General features: G+C 44.9%; 2 protein-coding genes across 3 annotated transcripts in view; one reads left to right on the top strand and one right to left on the bottom strand.

Moving 5' to 3' along the window:
• The window catches only part of DPYSL5 (dihydropyrimidinase like 5), a 91661-nt gene extending 78258 nt beyond the window's left edge, over positions 1-13403 (bottom strand). The window contains exon 1 of one of the 2 annotated variants that reach the window (XM_053589627.1): positions 13268-13403. The gene's annotated coding sequence lies outside the window, so the exon portion shown is untranslated. Of the gene's footprint in view, positions 1-11744; positions 11806-13267 lie in introns of those variants that run through there. The other variant, XM_053589628.1, reaches the window with a different exon arrangement.
• Positions 13404-14424: 1021 nt separating this feature from the next.
• LOC128584273 (uncharacterized) lies at positions 14425-21795 on the top strand. The gene is made up of 5 exons (XM_053589317.1): positions 14425-14709; positions 14817-14844; positions 14970-15058; positions 19030-19104; positions 21268-21795. The coding sequence occupies exons 1-5, from the start codon at positions 14425-14427 to the stop codon at positions 21793-21795; spliced, it is 1005 nt and encodes a 334-aa protein (XP_053445292.1).
• Positions 21796-23838: the final 2043 nt, after the last annotated feature.

Raw genomic sequence — 23838 nt, 5'->3', positions numbered from 1 at the left:
AGCAGAATTAGGAAGTTTGAGAACCACTGGCTTAGAGCCTGACAGGGCTGCAATGAAGATGTTGGATGGGCTGTGTTCTCATCTGGAGATCTGACCATGGAAGGACTTGCTTCCACGCTTGCTCAGATTGTTGGCAAAATTCATTTCCACATGGTTGTAGGCTTTCAGCTAGAAGCCACCCTCAGTTCCCAGAGGCCACCAAATTCTTGCCAAGTGGGCTCTCCCAAAGTAATCACTTCATCAAGCTAGCAAGGAATGTTTCTAGAGTGAGTGTGTCTTACCCAACACAACTACACAAATGACATCCCCTCACCTTGGCTAGAGCCTATTGGTTAAAAACAAGTCACAGATCCTGTCCACACTCAAGGGTGTGAATACCAGGAACTGGGTATCAAGCCAGGGGGCAGGGGATGAGTTTGTCTTCACAGTCCTCAGGAAACAGGTCCACAAGTGACCAAAACACAAGGCAACGCAGAACACTCTACGTGAGGAAGTCTCCTCTACAGGAGGGCCAGAAGCCATCTTAACCTCTTAACCCATCATCCAAGACCAAAGAGGGCAAAACTCACCAGATATTCTCTGATACAGCTCACTGAAAGTTAAGGTGCCCTAGAGGTTCCTCCTCTGTGATATAACTAACGGTAGGTGTCTGGCAGGCACCTGCTGCCTGAAGGAAGGAATGCACAAATGCTCACATGATTGTGACAAGGTCCATGATGCCCAGTTAGCATTTCTCATCCTCTACATCCTACGATTTAAAGCAGATCTTCCCCTGAATAAAAATGACTAAATAAAAGGGAAAATATTGGAAATATTTTTTGTTAATCAGCAGTGATAGGCCGTACGCACTTTCTGATCCCAGAGCCTTTCTTTTTTGAGAGCATAGTTAAGAAAGCAGTCTGTTCCTTCAGTAGGCCTGAAAACCCAACTTTGCATGTTTGGGTCTTATTTCAAAAGTCTGCAGCAGGGATCCCATTTTATTTATTTATTTTTTATTTTTTTGAGAGAGAGTCTCACTATGTCACCCTCGAGGCATCACAGCTCACAGCAACCTCAAACTCTTGGACGTAAGCGATTCTTTTGCATCAACCTCCCAAGTCACTGGGATTATAGGCGCCTACCACATGCCTGGTTTTTTTTTTGTTGGAATTGTCATTTTTGCTTTAGCTGGTCCAAGCTGGGTTCAACCCCGCCAATCTTGGTGTATGTGGCCAGTGCCCTACCCATTGAGCTATGGGCACCAGCTGGCAGCCCATTTTAGAAGTTAAGCCATAAGCCTACCCCAAGAACTTCATCCTCCTCCAGTTTTCTTGAGTCTCTGACAGGGTGAACCAGAGGCAGCCAATTATTATTAATGTTCAGCCAATTATTATTATTGTTCAACACATACATGACAAACATTTATTTATTTATTTATTGAGATAGAGTCTCGCTCTGTCACCCTTGGTAGAGTCCTGTGGCATCATAAGTCACAGCAACCTCAAATTCTTGGGCTCAAGCAATCCTCCTCAGCCTCTTACATAACTGGGACTGCAGGTGCCTGCCACAAAGCCCAGCTAATTTTTCTATTTTTAGTAGAGACTGGGTCTTTTGCTCACGCTTGTTTTGAACTCTTTGAGCTTCGGTGATCCACCTACCTTGGCCTCCCAGAGTGCTAGGATTACAGGTGTGAGTCACCAGGCCCAGCCCCTCGATAAACAAAAAACCACGTAAATTTTGAGTTTTCCCAGCCCCTCCAGAGACAAGCACCATAGTCGGTTGTTGTATTTCCTCCCCTGGATGGTTTATACATATTTAAGCATACATGTATACATATTGTAGTCCATAATGTATTACATTAAGGACACCTGCATTAAATATTGTTCTGCACTGTTTTCTTCCCAGTCAAGGATATATATGAGAGATTGTGCTAGATCTGAACAGAACAGTTTCCTTATTCTTTTTAATGGCTGTATAATATTCCTTTGTGAGGATGTAACACATGTATTTAATTTGTTCTCCAATAATGGGCACTTAGATATGTCTAATTTTTTACTAGTAGGAATAATGCTGCAATAATTGCCCTTCACATTCTTCATCACGCACAAGTGCCTGTATATCTTCAGGATAAATTCCTAGTAGTGGAACGGCTGGGTTACAAGGGATATGCAGTTTTAATTTTGACAGACAGTGCCAAACAGCAAATCTGCCAGTTTTCACTGGTAAGGAATTGTGACAGCTCATCAGCAACACGAGGTGTCTGTCATAAAATATCAAAGCTGTCAGACAACAGCTAGCCTGCATCTCCTGATTTTACAGACCTGGGAGGGGAGATATTTTGATAAACTTCTCTTTGTATGTTATTACCTCAGCACCAATTATTGCATGGTACAGCTCACTGTCATTAGACAATTATGCACCTTTGATAGTGTTTACCCACCTTTCCATATCTCAAAGCTCCTAGCTTAGCACTGAGACAACACCATTAGCTCTACTCACTAAGTTCTTACCATGCACCCACCACAGTTGGCACACCTTATCCCATCAGTCCTCCTAGAAGCCTATGAGGATGACATTACCAACCCTTTAACTCACAACGAAACTGAGGCTTGGGGAGATGAAATGACTTTGCCCAAGGTCTCTTGTGCCTGGAATGTAGCAGTCAGAATTCTAGGCCCATCTCTCTCCCAGCTCTTTCCTGGAAATCACACTGCCCACTGCAGGCACTCGTGAAATATGTGCAGATTTGAGAGGAGGTTCGACCCTATCTGAAATAACAGTCCATCACACTCAATGGCACAGTTATCGGACAGCTGCTAAACCCCCTCTCACTCGCCAGGCAGTGCCAACGTTTGTTTCCATTTCTGGCTATTTGCACTCTATTCCCAGATATTCGGCACTTAACTAAGCATGCATTGGTTGTCCCTCGTAACTGTTTCATCTTTTCACCACATGGAGATCATTTAATTTCTCTCACAAGGACCAAATCCTGGTGCTATCAGCCTCTAAGAGATGGCACAATTTTACAGAATTTACTGACGAAAATCCGCTTCACTTGAAATCTTTCGCCCTCCAAATTATTATTGCAGGTCCTATTAATGACTGATTATCTCAGACAATTTAATTCCTACTCTTACACAAATTCTTTGATGACCAACTTGCCAACTAAAGCTGATTAGGAAGCATCGTTGATCAAGGAACTTTGTGAATTTGAGTCAAGGAATTAACACATATTACTGTACTTCTCTGTAACGTGAAAACTATCAGGCACTTTGGGTAAAATGCACCCCTCACCCCGAAAAGAATTGTTTAAAAGAAACAATCTCTGTTCTTAAAAACATTATCAGCTGGATAATAACATTATGCACATGATGTTCACAAAGATATGAACAAGGATTTTCAGGTTTGTACTATCTAAAATAATTAAAAACTGGGCAGCGCCTGTGGCTCAGTGAGTAGGGCGCTGGCCCCATATACTGAGGGTGGCAGGTTTGAACCCAGCCCCGGCCAAACTGCAACCAAAAAATAGTCGGGCATTGTGGTGGGCACCCATAGTCCCAGCTACTCGGGAGGCTGTGGCAAGAGAATCACCTAAGCCCAGGAGTTGGGGGTTGCTGTGAGCTGTGTGACACCACGGCACTCTACCAAGGGCGATAAAGTGAGACTGTCTCTAAAAAAAATAATAATAATAAAATAAAATAATTAAAAACTTGTATGTAATCTTAATGTTCTTAATGTTCATCAATAAGTAAATGTTTAAATAGAATCTAATACATCCCAACAGAACAGTAGGCTGCCATTGAAAAGTTTATATTTGGAAATTAGGTAGAGAGTGAAATAGGTTTTCTAACATTGTATAAAAGGACAGAATATGATCTAGTAGCCATATTGCAAAAATTAGATAAATATACAGATAAGCGCTTCAATGGAACAAGCAAAAGTTACATTAGCTGGAGGAGCAAGATGGTCTATGGGTGGTTCATAATTGATTAAACACTTTTGTCTTTTCTTGAAACACAGCCTCACTCTGTCATCGTGGATAGAGGGTGCTAGAGTCATAGATCACAGCAACATCAAATTCCTGGGCTCAAGCGATTCTCTCTTTTTTTTTGAAACAGTCTCATTTTGTCGTCTTTAGTAGAGTGCTGTGGTGTCACATCTCACAGCAACCTTTAACTCTTGGGTTTAAGCCATTCTCTTGTCTCAGCCTCCCAAGTAGCTGGGACTACAGGCGCCAGCCACAATGCCCGGCTATTTATTTTAGAGACAAGGTCCCGCTCTGGCTCAGGCTGGAAAACTCATGAGCTTAAGCAATCCACCAGCCTCAGCCACCCAGAGTGCTAGGATTACAGATGTGAGACACCACACCCGGCCTTCAAGTGATTCTCTTGCCTCAGCCTCCCAAGTAGCTGGGACTACAGGTGCCTGCCACCACACTCAGCTAATTTTTCTATTTTTAGTAGAGACTGGGTATCACTCTTGCTCAGGCTAGTCTCGAACCCCTAAGCTCGAGCAATCCACCCGCCTTTGCCTCCTAGAGTGCTAGGATTACAGGCATGAGCCACTGCACCCAGTCCATAATTAATTAAATATTGGAGTATTAGGTTTATATGTTTTAAAGTACTACACAAAATTAAATCCTATATTATAAAAGATATGAAATATCTAAGAGGTTAAGGGACTCAGTTTAAGCAGTAAATCTAGGTTTTAAAGATACGTTAAGTCTGAGTTTGCTTGCTTGTTTGTACGAAGATAAACACCAAACATGGTAGGCCATAGGATAAAAAAATCTTGGACATAATCTGAGCTGTGGCAGGTCTCACAAGGAAAATTCAGCCTGGTAAGGAATTTGTGACTGCCACGTTGGGTTCCTTGGGGTGCACGTGCTGCATTACCATCATCCTATAACTGTCCTTGATCCACACTGGCCTGGACCACACCTTGAAGACTAGTCTGGAACGCAGGACGGGTTCCTCTCATACCCACAATCTGAAGGTCAGCGCTCATGTCTTTATGCCTCATCTATGGTTTTTTATTAGTTGCACAAGTTCTTTCCATTATAATCCAACTGCAAAAACCATGTCCATTTTAAGTCTTTTCAGAAACCCCCCCACAATTGGATATATGTTATAATTCTATTGCCAAGTAAGAGATCTGAATGAACTCTGTGATTCTAAGCTGACACTTGTGAGGACGTATTTAAGTCACAGAAATCACACAATACAAAATAGTCATTTGGCTCTATAAAAAATACAAAATAGTTAATAATAAAAACTATTTGTTAAGGCTGGGTGCAGTGGCTCAGGCCTGTAATCCTAGCACTCTGGGAGGCTGAGGCAGGTGGATTGCTTGAGCTTTAGGAGTTCGAGACCAGTCTGAGCAAGAGCGAGACCCAGTCTCTGCTAAAAATAGAAAAACTAGCCAGGTGTTGTGGCAGGTACCTGTAGTCCCAGCTACTCAGGAAGCTGAGGCAAGAGGATCAAGGATAGCTTGAGCCCAAGAGTTTGAGGTTGCTGTGAGCTATGATGCCACGCACTCTACTGAGGGCAACAAAGTAATGCTCAATCTCAAAAAAAAAAAAAAAAAATAGAAAGAAAAAGAAAGAAAGAAAGAAACCACTCGTTAATCTCACCCAAGACCGTCAGGATATCTCTGGCATGATCTCTAGACCAGTGTTGCAAATATATTCTGATTCTTTTCCCTAAGAAACAAAGTTAAGAAAACTGCTGTAGCAGGACTAAGGCTGATGTACACCCAGCCCATCAACTGGTTGCTTTATGGATGATTCCTGAAAACTGGACTAAAGCACACTATATGAATTTTTTAAACTGATAGGCTACTGTGGAGTCAGAGACACAGCTTAAAATTCTACTTTTTGCTAAAGAATAAGAGTTTGAAACCAACCTCCAAACAACCCATAATATCACACCAGTCTTTAGGATTTCTAAAAACAGTTTAATCACAGCACTGCATACCTGGGAGGACTTTTTAAAAATTTCCTTAGTCTTACTGTTTGGTACAATCTGCTAAAACAAAACACATGGGTGTTCTCGGCCCAGTAATTCTACTCCTAGGTATACACCAAACAGAAATGCACATACGTTCACCAAAAGACATCTATCTACTAGAACTGTTCACAGCAGCACTGTTCATGAAAGCTCCAAACTAGAAACTCCCAAATACCCATTAACAACATAATTATTAAATATATTTGGAATGCTATATAGCAATGAAAACGAGCAAATTAAAAACAAAAGGAATCTCACAAATATAACATTGAGCAAAAGAAGCCGCTGACAAAAGAATATCTACTGTATGATTCCTTTTGTAAAATGTTCAAAAATAGACAAAGCTGATCTATATGGTAAAGAGTCAGGGAGGGCAGGAAAAGTGGGAACTGGGAGGGACTCAGGGGGCTACTGGATTCTGGAATTCTTCCGGGTTTTGATTTGGTGCTGAGTACATGGGTATGTTTCGTTTACAAAAAAATCATCAAGCTAAACATTTACATTTTGTATGCCTTTCTTTTTATCTGTTATATTTCATTAAAAAGTTAAAAAAAAAAGTACATCCTTAACCCCTCTACCCGAAAGTCACCATTTTATGTATGTATATTGCCACCTGGCAACATGGCAAAATTAAAACAACCCAAGTAACTTCCTTAAAGTTCAAAGGGTTTCACATCTGTTGTAAACAAGTGCTAAGAGACATTACATTAAAAAAAAACAACTTTTAAAAAATTTTATAATAGAATACATGAAATCACAAGGACAGAAATCTGTTTGAAGCAGTAAAAAAAAAAAAAAGAAAGAGAGAGAAAGGAAGCAACTTCTGTATAAATGACAGATCTTGCTCTGCAGGACAAAGGGAAAGATAGGACCAGACAAAAGAAGAGGGAATAAAGACCTGAGGCCTAAGAAATTAGAGCCAGCCCATGCAGATTTGAAATCAACAAAGGGACAGCCTGGAAATGCACACTGGAGTGACACAAAGATGGTCTGATTGAGAACTGGGCACTGCTAATGTGTGGCACAGGCTCATTCACAAGGGGTCCAGGCAGTGACAGACCCAAAGAACTTGGTGGAGCCAGTGAAAATGGACAGATGTTGGGTGGTGACAGTGACACCCACTTAATTCAGAATGCAAAAATTCTCCTTTTATTTTACAAGAGAATCTAGTCATTCACAAAGCCTCACTCAATCTTACTAGGGCCAGATAACTCTAAATTTAAATGTAAAGCCAGAGGTCTCAGTGGCTGGAAAATTCTGCAAAATAGGCGTGCAATCTAAATTCATTTAGTCAGCCATTCTTCCAATATTACCTGTTGAATGTTTACTGTGAACAACATATTGTGCTAGAAGCTACACGCCTGTAGCTGAAAAAAGAGGTCCACGCCTGTAGTCCCAGCTACTCGGGAGGCTGAGGCAGGAGAATCGCCTAAGCCCAGGAGTTGGAGGTTGCTGTGAGCTGTGTGACACCCTGGCACTCTACCAAGGGCGATAAAGTGAGACTCTGTCTCTACGGAAAAAAAAAAAAAGAGGTCCAAATTCTATTTAAAAAGGTAAGGCAAACCATTTTATAATAGGATAGCCCATTGCCAAATTCTTTGGCTTATTATAAATTTTACACCGGACTCATAAGGTTCTCAGCTTAGGATAGTGTTTAAAGGCACCGATCCTATGATGGTTTTGGTTTTGGTTTGTTTTGTCCACTTGGCTAGGCTATATTATGCAGTGATTCAATCAAGTGTTGCTGTGAAGATATGGTTAACATCTACTATCAATTGACTTTAAGTAAAGGAGATTTTCCTTGACAATGTGCGTGACCTTCATGCAATCAAATAAACGGCCTTAAGAAGAAAACTGAGTTTTCCCTGAGAAAGAAGAAATTCCAGCTTGAGACTGTACCATAAGCTCCTGCCTATGAGTTTCCAGCCTGCCCTGCTGAAATTGGAAAAGCCAATACCTGATATTGACATAAGCTAATCCTATTGGTTCTGTTTTCCTGGAGACCTTCAGCTGATACCAGACCCTAATCAGATGCTTTGGACTTGAGACTGGGCCCTGTCACTTCCCTATCTGGGTGATTACCTCATCTGTAAAATGGGGATTAAAATAGTACCTAACTCATAGGAATTACTACCACCCCCATCACAAAGTGTTCTGAAAGTGTTTGTGAAATAAATATGTGGTGCCAATTGTATGAAATTCTGTATTTCTTAGCTGGAAAACCTGAGATATCTTTATTCCCAACAATATGCCATCAACCAAACACAATCCTTCTTCCTCATGCCAAGAAGAAAGAGAACAAGTTTGGTATGACAGCTCCTTACCAGTCATAGGCGCACAGCTGTTCCTTTACATGGTGTAGGAAGGAGCCCAGTGCGATGTGGGGCTAACCCCATACAGAGGGATGACTCAGCAAAACTGAGGTTAGAGCACCTCTGGAACATTCTTAACTCTCCACATTCTCAGCTGCTAAAAACAGCTGTGCTTAAAAAGGCTACTGGTGAAGTTTCAGCACAGAGCTATTACTACTATTTGCAAGAGTGGGAGTTTCAGAAGGGAATCCTAATCAGTCCTCTGTTCCCACGGTTGATCCCTTATGGCAACCTGCTCTGGCCCCCTGGGATGAAAGATTAAACAGAGAATCAAAATGTTGTTTTTGTGGCACACACAATGGTGATAGCCATGATGACTAACATTTATGGAAGACTTCCTTGATGCCAGACCTTGCTGCTGGTTCTGTACACTATGTATTACATATGTATTAACTTACAGAAACCTCAGAACAACCCTAAGGGTAGATACTACAACAATCCTCATTGTATTGAAGAAGAAACTGAGTCCCCAAGAGACAGGTAGAGACAAGTAGCTCTGGTAAGAACAGAAGTAGAATTTGAACCCAGGCCTTCTGGCTCAGAGCCCAGACTCTCCCTCCCAGCCTAGACTGTAAAGAGGGGGCCCAGTGGGAAGCAAGGGAACAAGTACAAACTGGCCTGTGATTGTTGGGAACACTTGATAGGCTCTGGTTAAATTAATTTATTTTAAGTAAAACAAGTTCCAAAGACTGAAGTAGAACAAATCACAAACCACGTTCCTTCAAGTATATAAACTGTGCCCACTTTTATACATAAATATCAAAGTTCGTAAAAGATTCATACTATAGAATTTGAACCTTTCGTCTGCATATAAAAAAATTTAAGGCAAAGTGATTTTGAAATTATCTCTAAATGATTCACTAGTGGTGCAATAAAATCAAACACTTAGCTTACTTGAGAAATGATAAAACATACTTATTCTATTTGCCTCCATATTACACCAATTTCTCCCTACAGGATTTTACATTGCCAGCTATGTTCTGCATGTGACTGTTCTCCTACAGGATTTTGTGAACTAAGTCTTAGAAGATGTTTCTGAAATGTTTTCTTTTCTTTTCTTTCTTTTTTTTTTTTTTTTTTTGAGACAGAGTCTCACTTTGTTGCTCTGGATAGATCACCGTGGCATCATAGCTCACAGCAACCTCAAATTCCTGAGCCTAAGATCCTCTTATCTCAGCCATCCAAGTAGCTGAGACTACAGGCACTGGCCACAATGTACAGTTAATTTTTCTATTTTTAGTAGAGGCAGGTCTCACTCTTGCTCAGGCTGGTCTCCAACTCCTGAGCTCAAGGAACCCACCTGCCTCAGCCTTCCAGAGTGTTAGGATTATAGGTCTGAGCTACCATGCCAGCCCTGAAATATTTTCTTATAGCTCAGTAAACAAAAAGGACACACAAGATCCAATTCTATTAGATTGAAACCAGTAAGTTTTTACATCAGAAACACTGGGTCTCAGGTATTATCTAATACTGACTTCTCTGGCTCTCCATATTATTCTAAGCCCTAATTTAAAAGACTTGCCATGTCATGATGTCCTTTGGCCTATGGTGCCCTGGAGCTAAGGCAGGATCACATTGGTTAGAAGTGCCATCAGATATCCATGCCAGAAGATAGGTAGAGATACCTCAAATGAAGTCTACACAAGTCCCTAAACCTATTTTTGACCAATTGTGTAAACCTGCCCTGCTATATAGCTGTTTCCAGAGATAGAATTATATAGCACATTGAAAATAATGCCAGTCTTCATGGCCCATGACCTTGGTGTATTAGCAGAACTGCCCAAGCTCAGGGAGACAGAGTTAAGAATGGCACCCCAGAATTCTAGGGACATAAAGTCCTTTTTTCTGGCCACCTGCCTCTTTCCTCCCACCTTCTGAGCAGCCCCAGCAGAAGGTGGGAAGGGAGTGCTGCTTTCCATCCATCTTCCCTGCAAACACCAGTGGGTCATCCGGCATCCCTCATCTGTGGACTCCCCACATGAGAACAGATGGGGCTGGATGTTCACAGAATACTTTAAAAGGGATTACGCCCTTTTAAAAAATAGTAAAATCACTACAAAAAGAATAAACCAACAAAACACTCATTCCTGGAACTTTTCCCTTTGGGTAATGACACAAGAACATGTCTCTCATTAGAGCTTTTTCACAAGAAAAAAACCTTCATTATCAAATTTCTGGCTTTCAAGGTTAGGATTCCTTGTTTTTATGTACTCTGGATGGATGCATGTGATCGGATAGATGTGTGTGTGTGTATAACTTGGTTTCCAGCTAGTCCTTCTAGACCAGTGGTTCTCAACCTTCCTAATGCCCTAAACCTTTAATACAGTCCAAAGGGGTCAGGATCCACAGGTTGAGGACCGCTGTTCTAGACCAGTTTGGTAAATTCTGAGAGGCAACTCCTCAAAGGACCATCCATTAAAACCAGCAAGACACAGCCTACTGCAGATTTCCTGGGGACAGTCAAGACACCCAGACACCCAGAGGTCTTCAAGTTGGCAACTACTATCTGTCCTGGGCAAGAGCCAACAGTAATATCACATTCCCTCATCTAATGCACCAACCTGGTTAAGAAAGAAAATTCTGAGGTTTAAGAAAGCCAAGAGAGTCATCAGCTAACTCCATGGCAAAGGTAAGGGACATCGATTAGCTCTGTTATGATCAGTCATTTAGCCAAGTTTTCTCCAGTCTTAGAACAAAAATGCTGTCTTGCCTTTTTTTTTTTTTTTTAACGAATAACAATTTAGAATAATAAACCTTATGCTAAAGATTCACCTTTAACTTACCGGCTAAACAATTATCAAAACAAACGTGTAAAACAAAATTTTGGCCTGGGTGTCGGTTCACTGCAGCTCTGACTTGCAAGGTGTTTGGACAGCGGACAAGAGACTTGAGTACATAGAAAGCTCTTCTGAATTCCCATTTTTGCTTCAATTCTGTTCATCTGCTTTCCCAGGGGCAAGCAGTCACCACCTACCACAGAAGCCACCCCCTTCTTAGGTCAGCAGACAATACGAGCGAAATCTGCAAAGGACGCACTGGCTTGGGTGTGGTCACTGGCAAAGGGAAGCATTGGTCCCCGGCTGCAGGCTCTAAAACCAACAGCCGCACCCGCTTCCCCCCAGCCCTGACCACTCCCGCTAGTAACACACTGCAGACCCCAGACGTCCGCCAGCTGGGCAGACAAAGCCGGCTGCTCGGGAGAACCCGCTCCGCGCTGAGGGCACCCAGGCGACCTCCGGCCACTGGGACTTGTGTGCACGCCTGGCCGCCCCGCGCCACCAAACACGCCACGTCTCCGCTGCCGGTCAACAGCATGGGGCAAGCGGTGGCGCTACAGCCGGCGGCTATCTGCAGACCCATAGGCTGGGGACCGCGCGACTCCCACCTGGAATCCCCGGCGGGGCGGGGTGCCCCAATGCAAACCCCAAAGAGACAGCACGTGCTCGGAGGTTTCTCCGCGAGTATTCTCGGCACCAGAAAACTCAACTCTTGCGTTCCAGGAGGCCCTGGCTCGTAGTCTGGCGGACACCAGGGTCGGCTATTGTTCTCCGTGTCTTCCCGGCGGGAAGTGTCCCCCATTCCGCCTCCCCGGCAGCATCTGCTGCTGGGCAAAGCCTTTCAGCTCCTCGAGAAAAGGGCGTGCCTCGGACGCTGCGGATGATCACAAATTCCTAAACGAGTTCCTGTGGGCTTATTTCAAACCCGAGACAAAGCTCTTCCCGAGGCCAGCCCAGCTGGGTCTGGATCCGCCATCCTGGGTCCCTCCAGTGGTCGTAGGACCACGCCCAGCCGGTCACCTGGGCCGCGGGGCCCTGGCCTAGGGCTGAGGGTCTGGAGGCCAGAGACACGCCCCTCAGCCGCCAGCCCCTTCCTCCGCAGGAGCCCCCTCCCCCGCACGGCGCAGGTCTCCTCCTTCTCTGGTCTTCCCTCCTTAAGGCCAGGCAGGCTCCACCCGCTGCAGCTCCCTCCCCTCCCCATTCTTCACCCAGCCTCGCCTCGCGCCACCTGCACCCAGCTCTTTACGTAGCTCTTCAGACCCGCCCCCATTACCCCCCAAACCCTAATTTCCACTTCACCCTCCCCCAGATCCAGTCACCTGTCCCCACCCAGCTTCCCCAGCCTTCCCCGTCTTTGCTCAAACCGAGGCTTTCGCCTCTCCCTTTCCCGGTTTCGCTCCAGCTCCCTTCCCCAGGCCACAGGCAGTCGACACAGAGGTCGATGCTGCCGGGCGAGCTCGGAGCTAGGTTCCAGCGAAGGGACCCAGCTCGGCGCCGGCTCTGGCCAGGCAGCATCAGGCGGCCTTTGTGGTTCGAGCAGGTGTCTCGGAGGCAGCAGGCGTCCTCCGCAGGCGTCTGCTCTGTTCTCTGGGAGGGTGGAACCAACCGCTGGGTCTGGTTCAGGGTGGGCAGAGACCAGCTGCAAGAGAGATGGACGGAAGGTGTGTGTCTGGGTAGCTTGTAGGCACCGCGGACAGCGCCGATCCGGAGACCCGGCAGGACAGGCCGGCGGCCAGAAAGCAGCACCCGCCGAGCCTTACAGCGGTTCACTGCTGCTGGCAGCTTGGTTAGTGCGCCGACAGTGTGGTAGGCGCGAAACCCCTTCAACCAAGCTGCTTCTTCATCCTAGTTCTTTGCAATCCCAGGAGCACATATTAAACTCCTACTGTGAGCAAGGCACCACACGGCGCCTGTTGGACATACAAAAAGGACGGGATTGGCGCCCCAGCTTGGCCCTGAAGGCTACCTCCCAATCCCAAACCACACATTCCGCCGCGTCGCCTGTAGCTGGGCCCCTACGCGCACTCGGATCCCCGCCCTTTTGTGCGCCTCTCGGAGAAACAGAAAGGGGGAGAAATGAATGTTTCAGCCCGGGGAGGGTAAGCCCCCCGCCCCCACTGCCATCACCCACTCTTCCAGGATGCTGAGGCTGCAGGGTCCGCCGATCGGTCAGTCTCTCCGTCTCGCCGCGGCGCCGGAGCTGCGGGTGCTCGGGGCGGCGGCGGCAGCTGCAAGCGCACTTGCTTGGGTGGCCGCCTCAGCGCGCCCAGAGCCGGAGTCCGAAGTGGCGAGCGGGGGAGGGGAAACGGGTGGGGGCTGGGAGCGGCCTCCGCCAATCACGGATCGGACTGCTCCTCCCCAGCGCTCCCCACTTCGAGCTAGCAGGTTAGGGGGAGGCGGGGACAGGAGGTGCCCCGCATCCTCCACGCCCCGCGCGTTGCCACCTTGGGACTACAACTCCCGACAGGCCCTGCTGCAGGGCCGGGGTCCGAGAGGGGACAGAGGGCGCGGCTGGAGAATACGCTGACACCTCTCGCGCCCCTCTCTGCGTTCCCTTGGGTTTCCATGGTGATTCGCCACACTTCACAAAGGCCCAAAGCGCTGCCGGACTGGTCCCCACGGAGGGCTACGGGGCGGGTTCTGAGGCCACACTGCCTCCCCTCCCCCCCTGCAGGATCCCACCCCAGGGACTGAGACAACAAAGCCTCGGCCGCCTCTCCCAGGCTGCCTCCAAACCTGCCCTTCACGACGGGACCAGGCTGAGGCCGCCTGGCTCGCGCCTAAACCTGGTCCGACGCTGGTGAGATTACAGGATGGAGAGGGAGGCGGTGGCCCTTATAGGAAAACTCTTCTCAAGTACGAACTGGACCAGCCACCGAGGGCCACCTCAGTTCGCATCTGCCCCCTCTGAGATCTCTGAACACAGAGTTGGTTTTTTCGACGGCGAAGGTTTTGCCCAGCGCTGCGCTGGGGGCTCTACGTCCAGAGCTCTTGGGCCAGGTGCCCGTCCTATTTCCGGCATATACTTTCAGGGAACAGTGAAGCCTCTGGAAATGTTTTATAACCAGTGTACATTAGCTTCACCGTTTTCTTGACGTTTGAAATATATACATAATTTACCCAAAACAACAAATCTGAAAAAGGAGAGGGAGGATCATCATCTTACCTCCCTAGGTAATCCTAGCTCGAGCCTTTGCGGTAGATCTATGTTATTCTCTGTAATTGTAATAATAGTTTAGATACCGTTTAGGAATTTGCCTCTTAACATCACTCCTAAAGGTTGGCGATATGGCGTTAAAGAACACCATGGAGTTCTGGCCTCCAGCCCATCCTGGGTTCCCTCACCAGCTGCTGCTGAAGGCCCTTTCTTCCTGGGTTCCCCCGTGTCCGGTGCAGGGGGTCGAGAAATACCGCCTCTACACACGGCCACGGTCCGGTGAGGTGGTTCTCTCTGTAGGGTACTTTAAAGCAAAATGGTACTTCGCTACTCCGGGAGACCCCATCTTCCCACCTTGCAAAATCTACACCAGCGCGGGACCCACAGAGCCTGCTAAGGCGGAGTCCCCGTGGGCGGTATTCTCTGCCGTCCTTCCCCGCCCAGAGTGGCATATGGGGTTTGCAATCTTGGATTCCCCTACTGGGTCTGCACTTGTTCTGTCCTCCTTCACTCTGCCCCACAGGGTGTGAGCGTACGCAGGGAGCCCCCAGGTGAGCCCAGGGCCCATCCGACAGCATCCCCAACCCAGAGGATCCAGGGATGTGGCTGTGAAAACATGCAGTTTGGGTCACTGCTCCCTGGATTCCCTAGGCTGATCAGGCTCTGCCCCCACCAGGGATCGAGGCAAAATGGATTGAGTCTCCGAAAGATGGGCGGAGCGCCAAGCCGGCTCCTGGTAGCCGAGTTCGCTATAGCTCTCGGGCGGTGCTGCACTTTTTGTCTAAGGGAGAGGGAGCCCTCTAATGGCAGTAAGCGTTTTCTGCAGCGTTTAATAGGCCACGAATTTGGATTCTTGTTGCTTTGCTTTCTTAGGATACCTCCCAAGATGAGACTAAGGCTTGCCTTGCGATTGACCTGGGGACATTACTCTGTCACTCAGGCTGAAGTGTAGTGGGGCAATCATAACTCGTTGTAACTTCAAACTCCTTGGCTTCAGTGATCTTTCCACCTTAGTAGGTAGGACTACAGGCACAGGCCATCATGCCTAAGCTGATTTTTTTTTGAGATGAGGCTACTCAGACTGGTCTTTTAACTCCTGACCTCATGCAGTCCTCCTGCCTCAGCCTCCCAAAGTGCTGGGATTACAAGCATAAGCAAATTCACCTGATGGCCTGGGTCATTGATAAAGGTTGCACATAAACCTGAGATTGTATATGTCCTCAGTACTCAATTTTAGTAGTATTTTTGTCGGTTTTTAAAATTTAGGCTCTCTTCTGGGAAGTAGAAAGAGCACAGAGCTTGGAGTCACACATCTCAGCCTTGGAGTCCTTGCTCCCCCACTTTCTGGCTACTTTACCTTGGAAAAGGGACTTACTCCATCTGACCTTTGCTCCCCTCAGAACATGGGGATCATAATACATTCTTTTAACCTGTGAAGATTACTTGACAAAATGCATATAAAGGGCATAGCACATTGCCTGGCATATAGCATGCAGTCAACAAATGTAGCTATTGTTATTATTCATTTTCTTGACAGAAAATAGTTATTAGTGTGATGGATATAAGAATATGTGACACTCCCTACAATAACAGCCTCAAAAATCGATATATTGTGACTTTTATTATAAAGCTTCTATTCCGAGGTCAGGTGGAGTAGGAATTCAAATGAAAGAGAAATTAGTTCTGGACAGATATCAGAGAATGGAGGAGCTAAAATGTGAATTTCACTTAGATGATGGACAATTCTAAGCAGAGGTCTGAGATTCCAGGATGAAGGAGTAAAAAATTGTTGGTAGGGAAGTAGAGAGCTGTTTGGAAGACAATTGAGGATGACACCATGTCTTAAAAGTCAAGTCCATGAATGGTGGTGGTGAAAAGAGAAAGGGGATTGTAAGGTAGACAGGAGTTGGGGTCAGACCTCACAAAGCCCACGGCTACTAGTTTCTATGAGTGAATGTATCTGGGCTCCAAATAGCCTTAACAAATGTCAGAATAAGGGACAAAGTAAGGGTTTCCACGAAGGAGGAGTGAAGGAAACCATGCTTTCTGAATTGCTACTATGAGCCAGGGCCTATTCTGTGTTTTTCGACACATCATTTAATCCTTACAACTCCACCCTACCTGTTACCTTCTCTCCACCCTACCTGTTGTCTCCTTACCCTACCTCCAAAAGGTAGCACTGTTCACTTCTTACACATAAGGATCTTCAGACTTAAAACTGGTTAAATAACTTGCCTGGAAAGTCAGGCTGCTCTAGAGAGGGTTAAATAACTTGCCTGGAAAGTCACATTGTTCTAAGTACCAGAACCAAATGACTTCTGCCTGATCCAAAGCCAAGGCCTTCCTGCTCCAGCAGGCCCCTCCCTATGACCTTCCAGAAGGCTGAATCTCCAGTGCAGAGAAAGACTGTGAAGGTGACCAGCTCTCAGGGAGAGCCTACTGCCAAGTCACGGGCACCTAGACAGTCCTATCTCTGCAGTTGCAACCTGCTGCTCTCCTAGCACCCTCCAGGACAGGAGCTTTCCAATATTCTGGGAGCTTTGTATTAAGTTTCCCCTTCAGTCTCCTTATTTTACCTTTTTTCTCTTCATACTTCTCAATGATAATGCCGTGTGGGGACTACATTCTGAAGTTTACTCAGCTATTAAAACTAAATTGGGCGTGGTGACTCAAGCCTATAATCCTAACACTCTGGAAGGCTGAAGCAGGAGGATCTCCTGAGCTCGGGAGTTTGAGACCAGGCTGAGCAACAGTGAGATGCTGTCTGTACTAAAAGCAAAATTAGCTGGGTGCGGTGGTGCATGTCTGTAGTCTCAGCTGTTCACGAGGCTGGGGCAAGAGGATCACTTGAGCCCAGGAGTTTGAGGTTGCTGTGAGCTAGGCTGACTCCACTGCACTCTAGCCCGGGAACGAGATTCCATAGAAAAAAAGAAAGAAAAATTAAATTGTGAGCTAGTAGTTAAACCAGTTAAATCTCTATAGTCAGGGCAGTGCCACAGAACAGAAGCCAAAAACGGAGCAAGAATACAAACAGCTGGGTTCCGTGGCTCACATCTGTAATCCTAGCACCCTGGGTGGCCAAGGCAGGTGGATTGCCTGAGCTCACAGGTTAGAGACCAGCCTGAGCCAGAGAGAGACCTTATCTCTAAAAAAACAAACAAACAAAAAAATAGCTGGGTGTTGTGGTGGGTGCCTGTAGTCCCAGCTACTTGGGAGGCTGAAGCCAGAGAATTGCTTGAGCCCAAAAGTCTGAGGTTGCTGTGAGCTTATGACGCCATCACACTCTAGCGAGGGTGACCGAGTGAAACTCTGTCTCAAAAAAAAAAAAAAAAAGAATACAGACAAATGGACATGGGGGGAGAGAGAGAGAGAGAGGAGACAACAGAAGGATGAAGATCTAAAGATATAGAGAGATCAAGTTTACAAACAGGAACAGCCAGGGAATGACATGGGGAGGGGTCCAGATCCCAGAGTTGTCGCCACCCAGCCCAGCAGAGAAGACAGAGGGGAGGGGAGCTGACAAGAGTGGGAGGGGGCCCTGCTTTTGAAAACATCAAAGTAAATTCCAGTGGCTTATCATTACCCTTGAAATGCTGATGAGCTCTCCAAAAATTTAAATCATTCCTTGTGGTCTAGGGAAGCATTTCTTTTTTCTTTTCTCCTTTTATTTTTAAATTTCAAAGTTTCATTTTGAAATAAAAGTTTATCTTCTCTAGGAACTAGAATAGCCACAAACCATCATAAAGGAGGAATTGCTAGATGATTCCAGCTGCCCTGCCCTCATAGCAGAAATCTACAACTTTAAATTTGCGTTTATTTCACACACATATAGAAATTCTTTAAGCTAAAAGGACCTAGAAACTGCATAGTCCCACAACGCAGAACGCCAACATTATACTGATGAGGATAATGAGGCTTTGTTTTAAACCCTTTTTTCCCTGACAAATAAAATTCATCTGAGTATTAGGAAGAATAATAATGAGGACAAGAAACACAACTCAAATATAAACAATCACCTTCAGAGAACAAAAGAGTTACTTTAAGAGCCAGATCTTTAATCATCTTTTTGTTCCCACCTGGCACGCTGGGCAGCACAGCCTGCTTTATTAAACCCCTACTGGTGGGAGGAGCTGAGAACCCTGGAAAGAATACCCTAACCATGCCCCCAAGTTGGGTTTTTATTTATAAAATGAATCTAAGGAAATAAGACTGTAAGAAATACCTATTTCAAACTTTACCTGATTTTTTCTGGTATTCTTTCATGAAGCCAGCCCTTCTATTGAGCTCATGTTCTTTGCATTAATCAGAGCTTATCTCAATAAGAATTAAATCCAACGTTTACTGAGCATTTCATGCATACTTTATGTACTTGATTCATCAGCACACCTTTGAAAAAGATACCATGATATTCATTCTATGGGAGAGAGAAACAAGATCTTGAAGTAACTTGTCCAAATATCTCAAGGGGGCAGAGCCAAGATCAAAAGCCCAATTTGACTCCACGTCCCATGTTTATTCCATTAGAATGCCCTGCCTGCTACTGAACATTATTCAGTTTACATTTGTCCTTTTCTCAAGTCTTCTGTGGTTATTTTAAATTCGTATGGTTATTTTCAGGAAGGTGACCACCCCATCAGCCAGCTTGGCGATTTTGTTGAATCTGATTAGTTTGCCTCCCTACTTTGAGGCAAAAAGGGTATCCAGGGAGCCAGGTTTCCCACTGTCTAACCCTCCAGTGTCTTAGAGCACTCAGCCAGTGTGGGGCCAAGTGGGGCAAGTGCCAGCGTGACCTTGATGTGCCATTCACCACGGTAGGGCAGTGACCACCAACGCTGCTGCTACAAGTGTCAAATGAGACAGGATGACGGCCCAGCACATGGAGCCTGTGGGCCACAATTTAACACCTGCCTGAATCACTCAGCTCCTGAATCTGGTTAGGTTAAGCTGCCTCTCTACATCTCATTTCCTCCTCTGTGAAAGGACAGCTCAGCACCTACTCATGGGTGGCTGTAGGGAGTACACTAAATGTCCTTGTATGCTCGGTGGTCAATCAATGATTTATAATTAAGAAGTTAGCTTTTGAGGCCGGCACAGTGGCTCATGCCTGTAATCCTAGCACTCTGAGAGGCCAAGGCAAGTGAATTGCCTAAGCTCACAGGTTCAAGACCAGCCTGAGCAAGAGGGAGACACAGGTCTCTAAAAATAGCTGGGTGTTGTGGCAGACGCCTGTAGTTCCAGCTACTTGGGAGGCTGAAGCAAGTGAAATGCTTGAGCCCAAGAGTTGGAGGTTGCTGTGAGCTATGACACCCCACAGCACTCTACCAAGAATGACAAAGTAAGACTCTCTCAAAAAAAAAAAAAAAAGTTAGCTTTCTGCTTTCAGCTCAGAGAAGGCCAAGCTGCAACTTTCTTCATTCATCCCCAATCTGAGTTCATCAGACCCCAGACTCCTCCACCATGCTACTTAAGTTCAACCACAACAAAATCAAAGTCATGTGTCTGAAGTACCCCAGTGGTAAATTTCGTGCCACCAACATTAGCCCCCTGAGTCTGTCTCTAAAAAATGTTAGTGATGACATCACCAAGGCAAGTGATGACTAGAAGTGTCTGGGGATTACAGTGAAACTGACTATTCAGAACAGACAGGTCCAGATTGATGCAGTACCTTCTGCCTCTGCCCTGATCATCAAAGCCCTCAAGGAACCACCAAGAGACAGAAAGAAACAGAAAAACATTCAACACAATGAAAATATCGTTTTTGATGAGATTGTCAACATTGCCAGACAGATGTGGCACTGATCTTAGGCCAGAGAATTCTCTGGAACCAATAGAGATCCCACGGACTGCCCAGTTTGTGGGCTGCAATGTTAACAGCTACCACCCTCATGACCTCATAGATAACACCAACAGTGGTGCTGTGGAATACCCAGCTAGTTAACATGAAGGGAAATATTTTAATAAAGGGTCATTTGATACCCAGAAACAAACCCAAAAGTTAAAAATTTGACCATGTAAAGTACCATGCAGTTGAAGTGTACTTCTAGAGCAGAGCACCTACTTTTAGAAGTGTTATGTGAACTAATAACTCAGATGTGTCCTAGAAGTGCTAAAACCGTAGCAATTATAATTATAATCAATATTATTGGCTCAGCGCCCGTAGCACAGTGGTTATGGCGCCAGCCACATACAACAAAGCTGGTGGGTTTGAAACCGGCCAGGGCCAGCTAAACAACTGCAACAAAAAAAATAGCCGGGTGTTGTGGCAGGCGCCTGTAGTCCCAGCTGCTAGGGAGGCTAAGGCAAGGGAATCGCTTGAGTCCAAGAATTTGAGGTGGCTGTGAGCTGTGATACCACAGCACTCTATCCAGGGTAGTTATAGTGAAAGAAAAGCAGGCCTAACTCCATTTTGTTGTAACTCTTATTCCTGAGAATCAGTGGGGAGGCAAAGCAGGCCTGACTCCATTCTGTTATTTTGTTACATTTTATTGCTTAAAAAAAAAAAAAAAACAGGTTCCATTGGCTCTCCTCCCATTGCATGTGACAACCCTCCTCCTGATTATGTTAAGGTGGTCTTCATACCATCCACATATGATATTGAAATGTTAAAAGAACAAGCTTGACTCCATTTTACTATTTACTCCCTTTTACCTTCAAAACTAGTTCCTCTTGTTTGCGGTCCCATTGTGTAACTGTAAATGTATTTACTTGTGATTGTGGCCTTAGTGATTATAGCTTTTTATGATCATGCCCTTTATGATGCTACCTATAAGTTCCCCTCCCTGCATTTTCCACCTAGGACATTGTGGTTTGTACCTATTTTGTAAAGAAGAAAAATCATTATTCGCTCTAGTGGTCATAGCATTGTGTAAAATGACTAACTACTCTACCCTGGTGATTTCCCCTACCCCTTTAACTACTATTTTCGCTTCTGTAATAATGCTTGCTTGTGATACATCTCTTCCCCTGATGTTTAGCTTTGGGTCTGTGGGAACCTGTGCGAGTTCAACTTGCATATCGAGAAGTGTTATTTCTGTTCGGGGCCAATCTACCCTGGCCACAGCATGATGTTCGTCCGCAACAATTGCAAGGTGTTCAGATTTTGTAAATGCAAATGTCATAAAAACTTTAAATTAAAGAAGTGCAATCCTCGCAAGGTCAGGTGGACTAAAGCATTCCGGAAAGCAGCTGGTAAAGAGCTTACAGTGGATAATTCATTTGAATTTGAGAAACGTAGAAACGAACTTGTCAAATACCAGAGAGAGCTATGGAATAAAACTATTGATGCAATGAACAGAGTTGAAGAGATCAAACAGAAACGCCAAGCTAAATTTATAATGAACAGACTGAAGAAAAATAAAGAGCTACAGAAAGTCCAGGACATCAAGGAGGTCAAGCAAAACATCCATCTTATCCGAGCCCCTCTTGCAGGCAAAGGAAAGAAGTTGGAAGAGAAAATGGTACAGCAATTACAAGAGGACGTGGACATGGAAGATGTTTCCTAAAAATATTACTGTCTGTAACCATTTCTATGTGTACATTTGAGAATGTTTTTTGGAGACTAGAGCTTATAAGTTATTGATTTTATTTTTTATATAAGATCACTTAAATGAAAGCGGATTAAAAATATCTTACCTACATTGCAGTCTGCAAAAAAAAGCACATAGTATGGATGTTTGATTGCATCTCAGTGTTAAACCTTCACTATAGATGTGCTTATGTAAATTATGAAAGTTCTGTTTGTAAAGACGGAAGTGAATTGTGTGCATACAATGGTCATGCCATTTGGATAACGGCCCTGGACAGGTCCCATTATGTAATAACTAAGGACAAAAGTTCTGGCTAGTGATATGTGAAACTAAAATTTCCTTTACAGTAAAATAATCCCTTTATTAATTTTTGTGGATGGGAGATACAGCAAGGAACTAACAATTTGTGACTATTAGTTTCCAATAATATCTTTTATTTTGATCAGTCTTTCCTGTTTTTAGCATCTTTCAAGACCATAATAGCCTTATATCATAAAGCCTAGACTGAACTATTTGGCTGGGTTTAACTGTTCTAAAAGCTAGTTACGGATGTTGGGGATGAAGGCTGAATAATCTTTCCCTGAAATGGCACTGTATAATTTCCACTTAGGGAATACTCAGTTCTAACTTGTGATTCCTGGCAGAATAAGCTTTATTTTTCTAGCCCAGTGGTGATCTAGAAGGAGAGGAATCCATTGCCTTTTAAAGTTTGTTCTGTGATTTTCTTTATAAAAGTTCCTAATTGTTTTTGGAAAGTAGAATTTATGGGTAGAACACCTGCCCATTAGTTGCACAAAAAATAAAACCATTTTTAAAGTAAAAAAAAAAAAAAAAAAGCTTGCTTGCCCCCCAGAAAAGTTTTGCCCCCATGAAAACCAGAGCCACAGACAACTCAGGGCTGCTCTCAGAGACCCCATGGTGGGACACTGAGGCAGTCGCCGGCTGGCTCTTCAGTAAAAGGACTCCTCTTTAAATTCGACTTGTCTGGTGGTGTGGTCTTTGAGAGACTCCTGGGCATAACAAGGGTAACATAGTGAGACACTGTCTCAAAAAAAAAAAAAAGAAAGAAAGAAAAATCATTATTATCTGTTCAGTGAAACAAAAGTCCATAAAGTATGAGATTATAGTAGACAGATCATAGTCTCAGTAGAAATAAAAGAACTCTACTTGGCTTTATCATATACCAGATGGAAATAGTCTTTGAGATCCTTGTCATCCCCTGCCTAGGAATCTTTTTTTTTTTTTTTGAGACAATCTCACTTTGTCACCCTCAGTAGAGAGTTATGGCATCACAGCTCACAGCAACCTCAAACTCTTGGGTTCAAGTGATTCTCTTGCCTCATCCTCCCAATTAGATGGGACTACAGGTGCCCACCACAATGCCTGGTTATTTTTAGAGAGGGGTGTTTCACTCTTGCTCAGTCTGGTCTCTAGACTCGGCCTCTTAGAGTGCTAGGATTACAGGCGTGAGCCACCCTACCAGCCCTGCCTAGGAATCTTGACCCTCCGAACTTGCTAGATATTTTGCCAGATTCTTAACAAAATCTATCCAGTTGTAATTGGGCTGAAGTCCATCAAATGAGCTGTGGAAGTTTTGTTCTGTGTGTCCAGAACCTGAAAATAGAGCCCCACCTGTCTCCCTCTCCTATTCCTTTCTGACATGGATACCACAAGCTAAGACCACACTCCCCAAGAGGGCTGGGCCACCTACAGCTAGGCAGACTCCCATGGGAGAGATGACAACAATGGCTCTTATCCACACACCTGGAGTGCCAGAGCCAGAGGGTGTATAAACACATTCTCCCCCACCTCCCCCTAGCTTTTTTCTCTTGGGGAGGACAGCCTATGCTCGGGCTGGCTACAATTCAAGTATTATTTGAGACATGTCAGAAAAAGTTTGTGGTGGGAATTGAGCTCACTTGAGACCAGGCAAAGTGCCTAAAGATCAGACAATGCCTTAGGACACCTGACCAACTGAGATAACATTTTAAAAATTGCCCAGCTTTTTTTTTCTTTTTT

Source organism: Nycticebus coucang, chromosome 4 (assembly GCF_027406575.1).
Source record: "Nycticebus coucang isolate mNycCou1 chromosome 4, mNycCou1.pri, whole genome shotgun sequence".
Classification (NCBI taxonomy): Eukaryota; Metazoa; Chordata; class Mammalia; order Primates; family Lorisidae; genus Nycticebus; species Nycticebus coucang.
The sequence above is the reverse complement of the archived record's forward strand: the minus strand, read 5'-3'. Positions and strand labels throughout refer to the sequence as shown.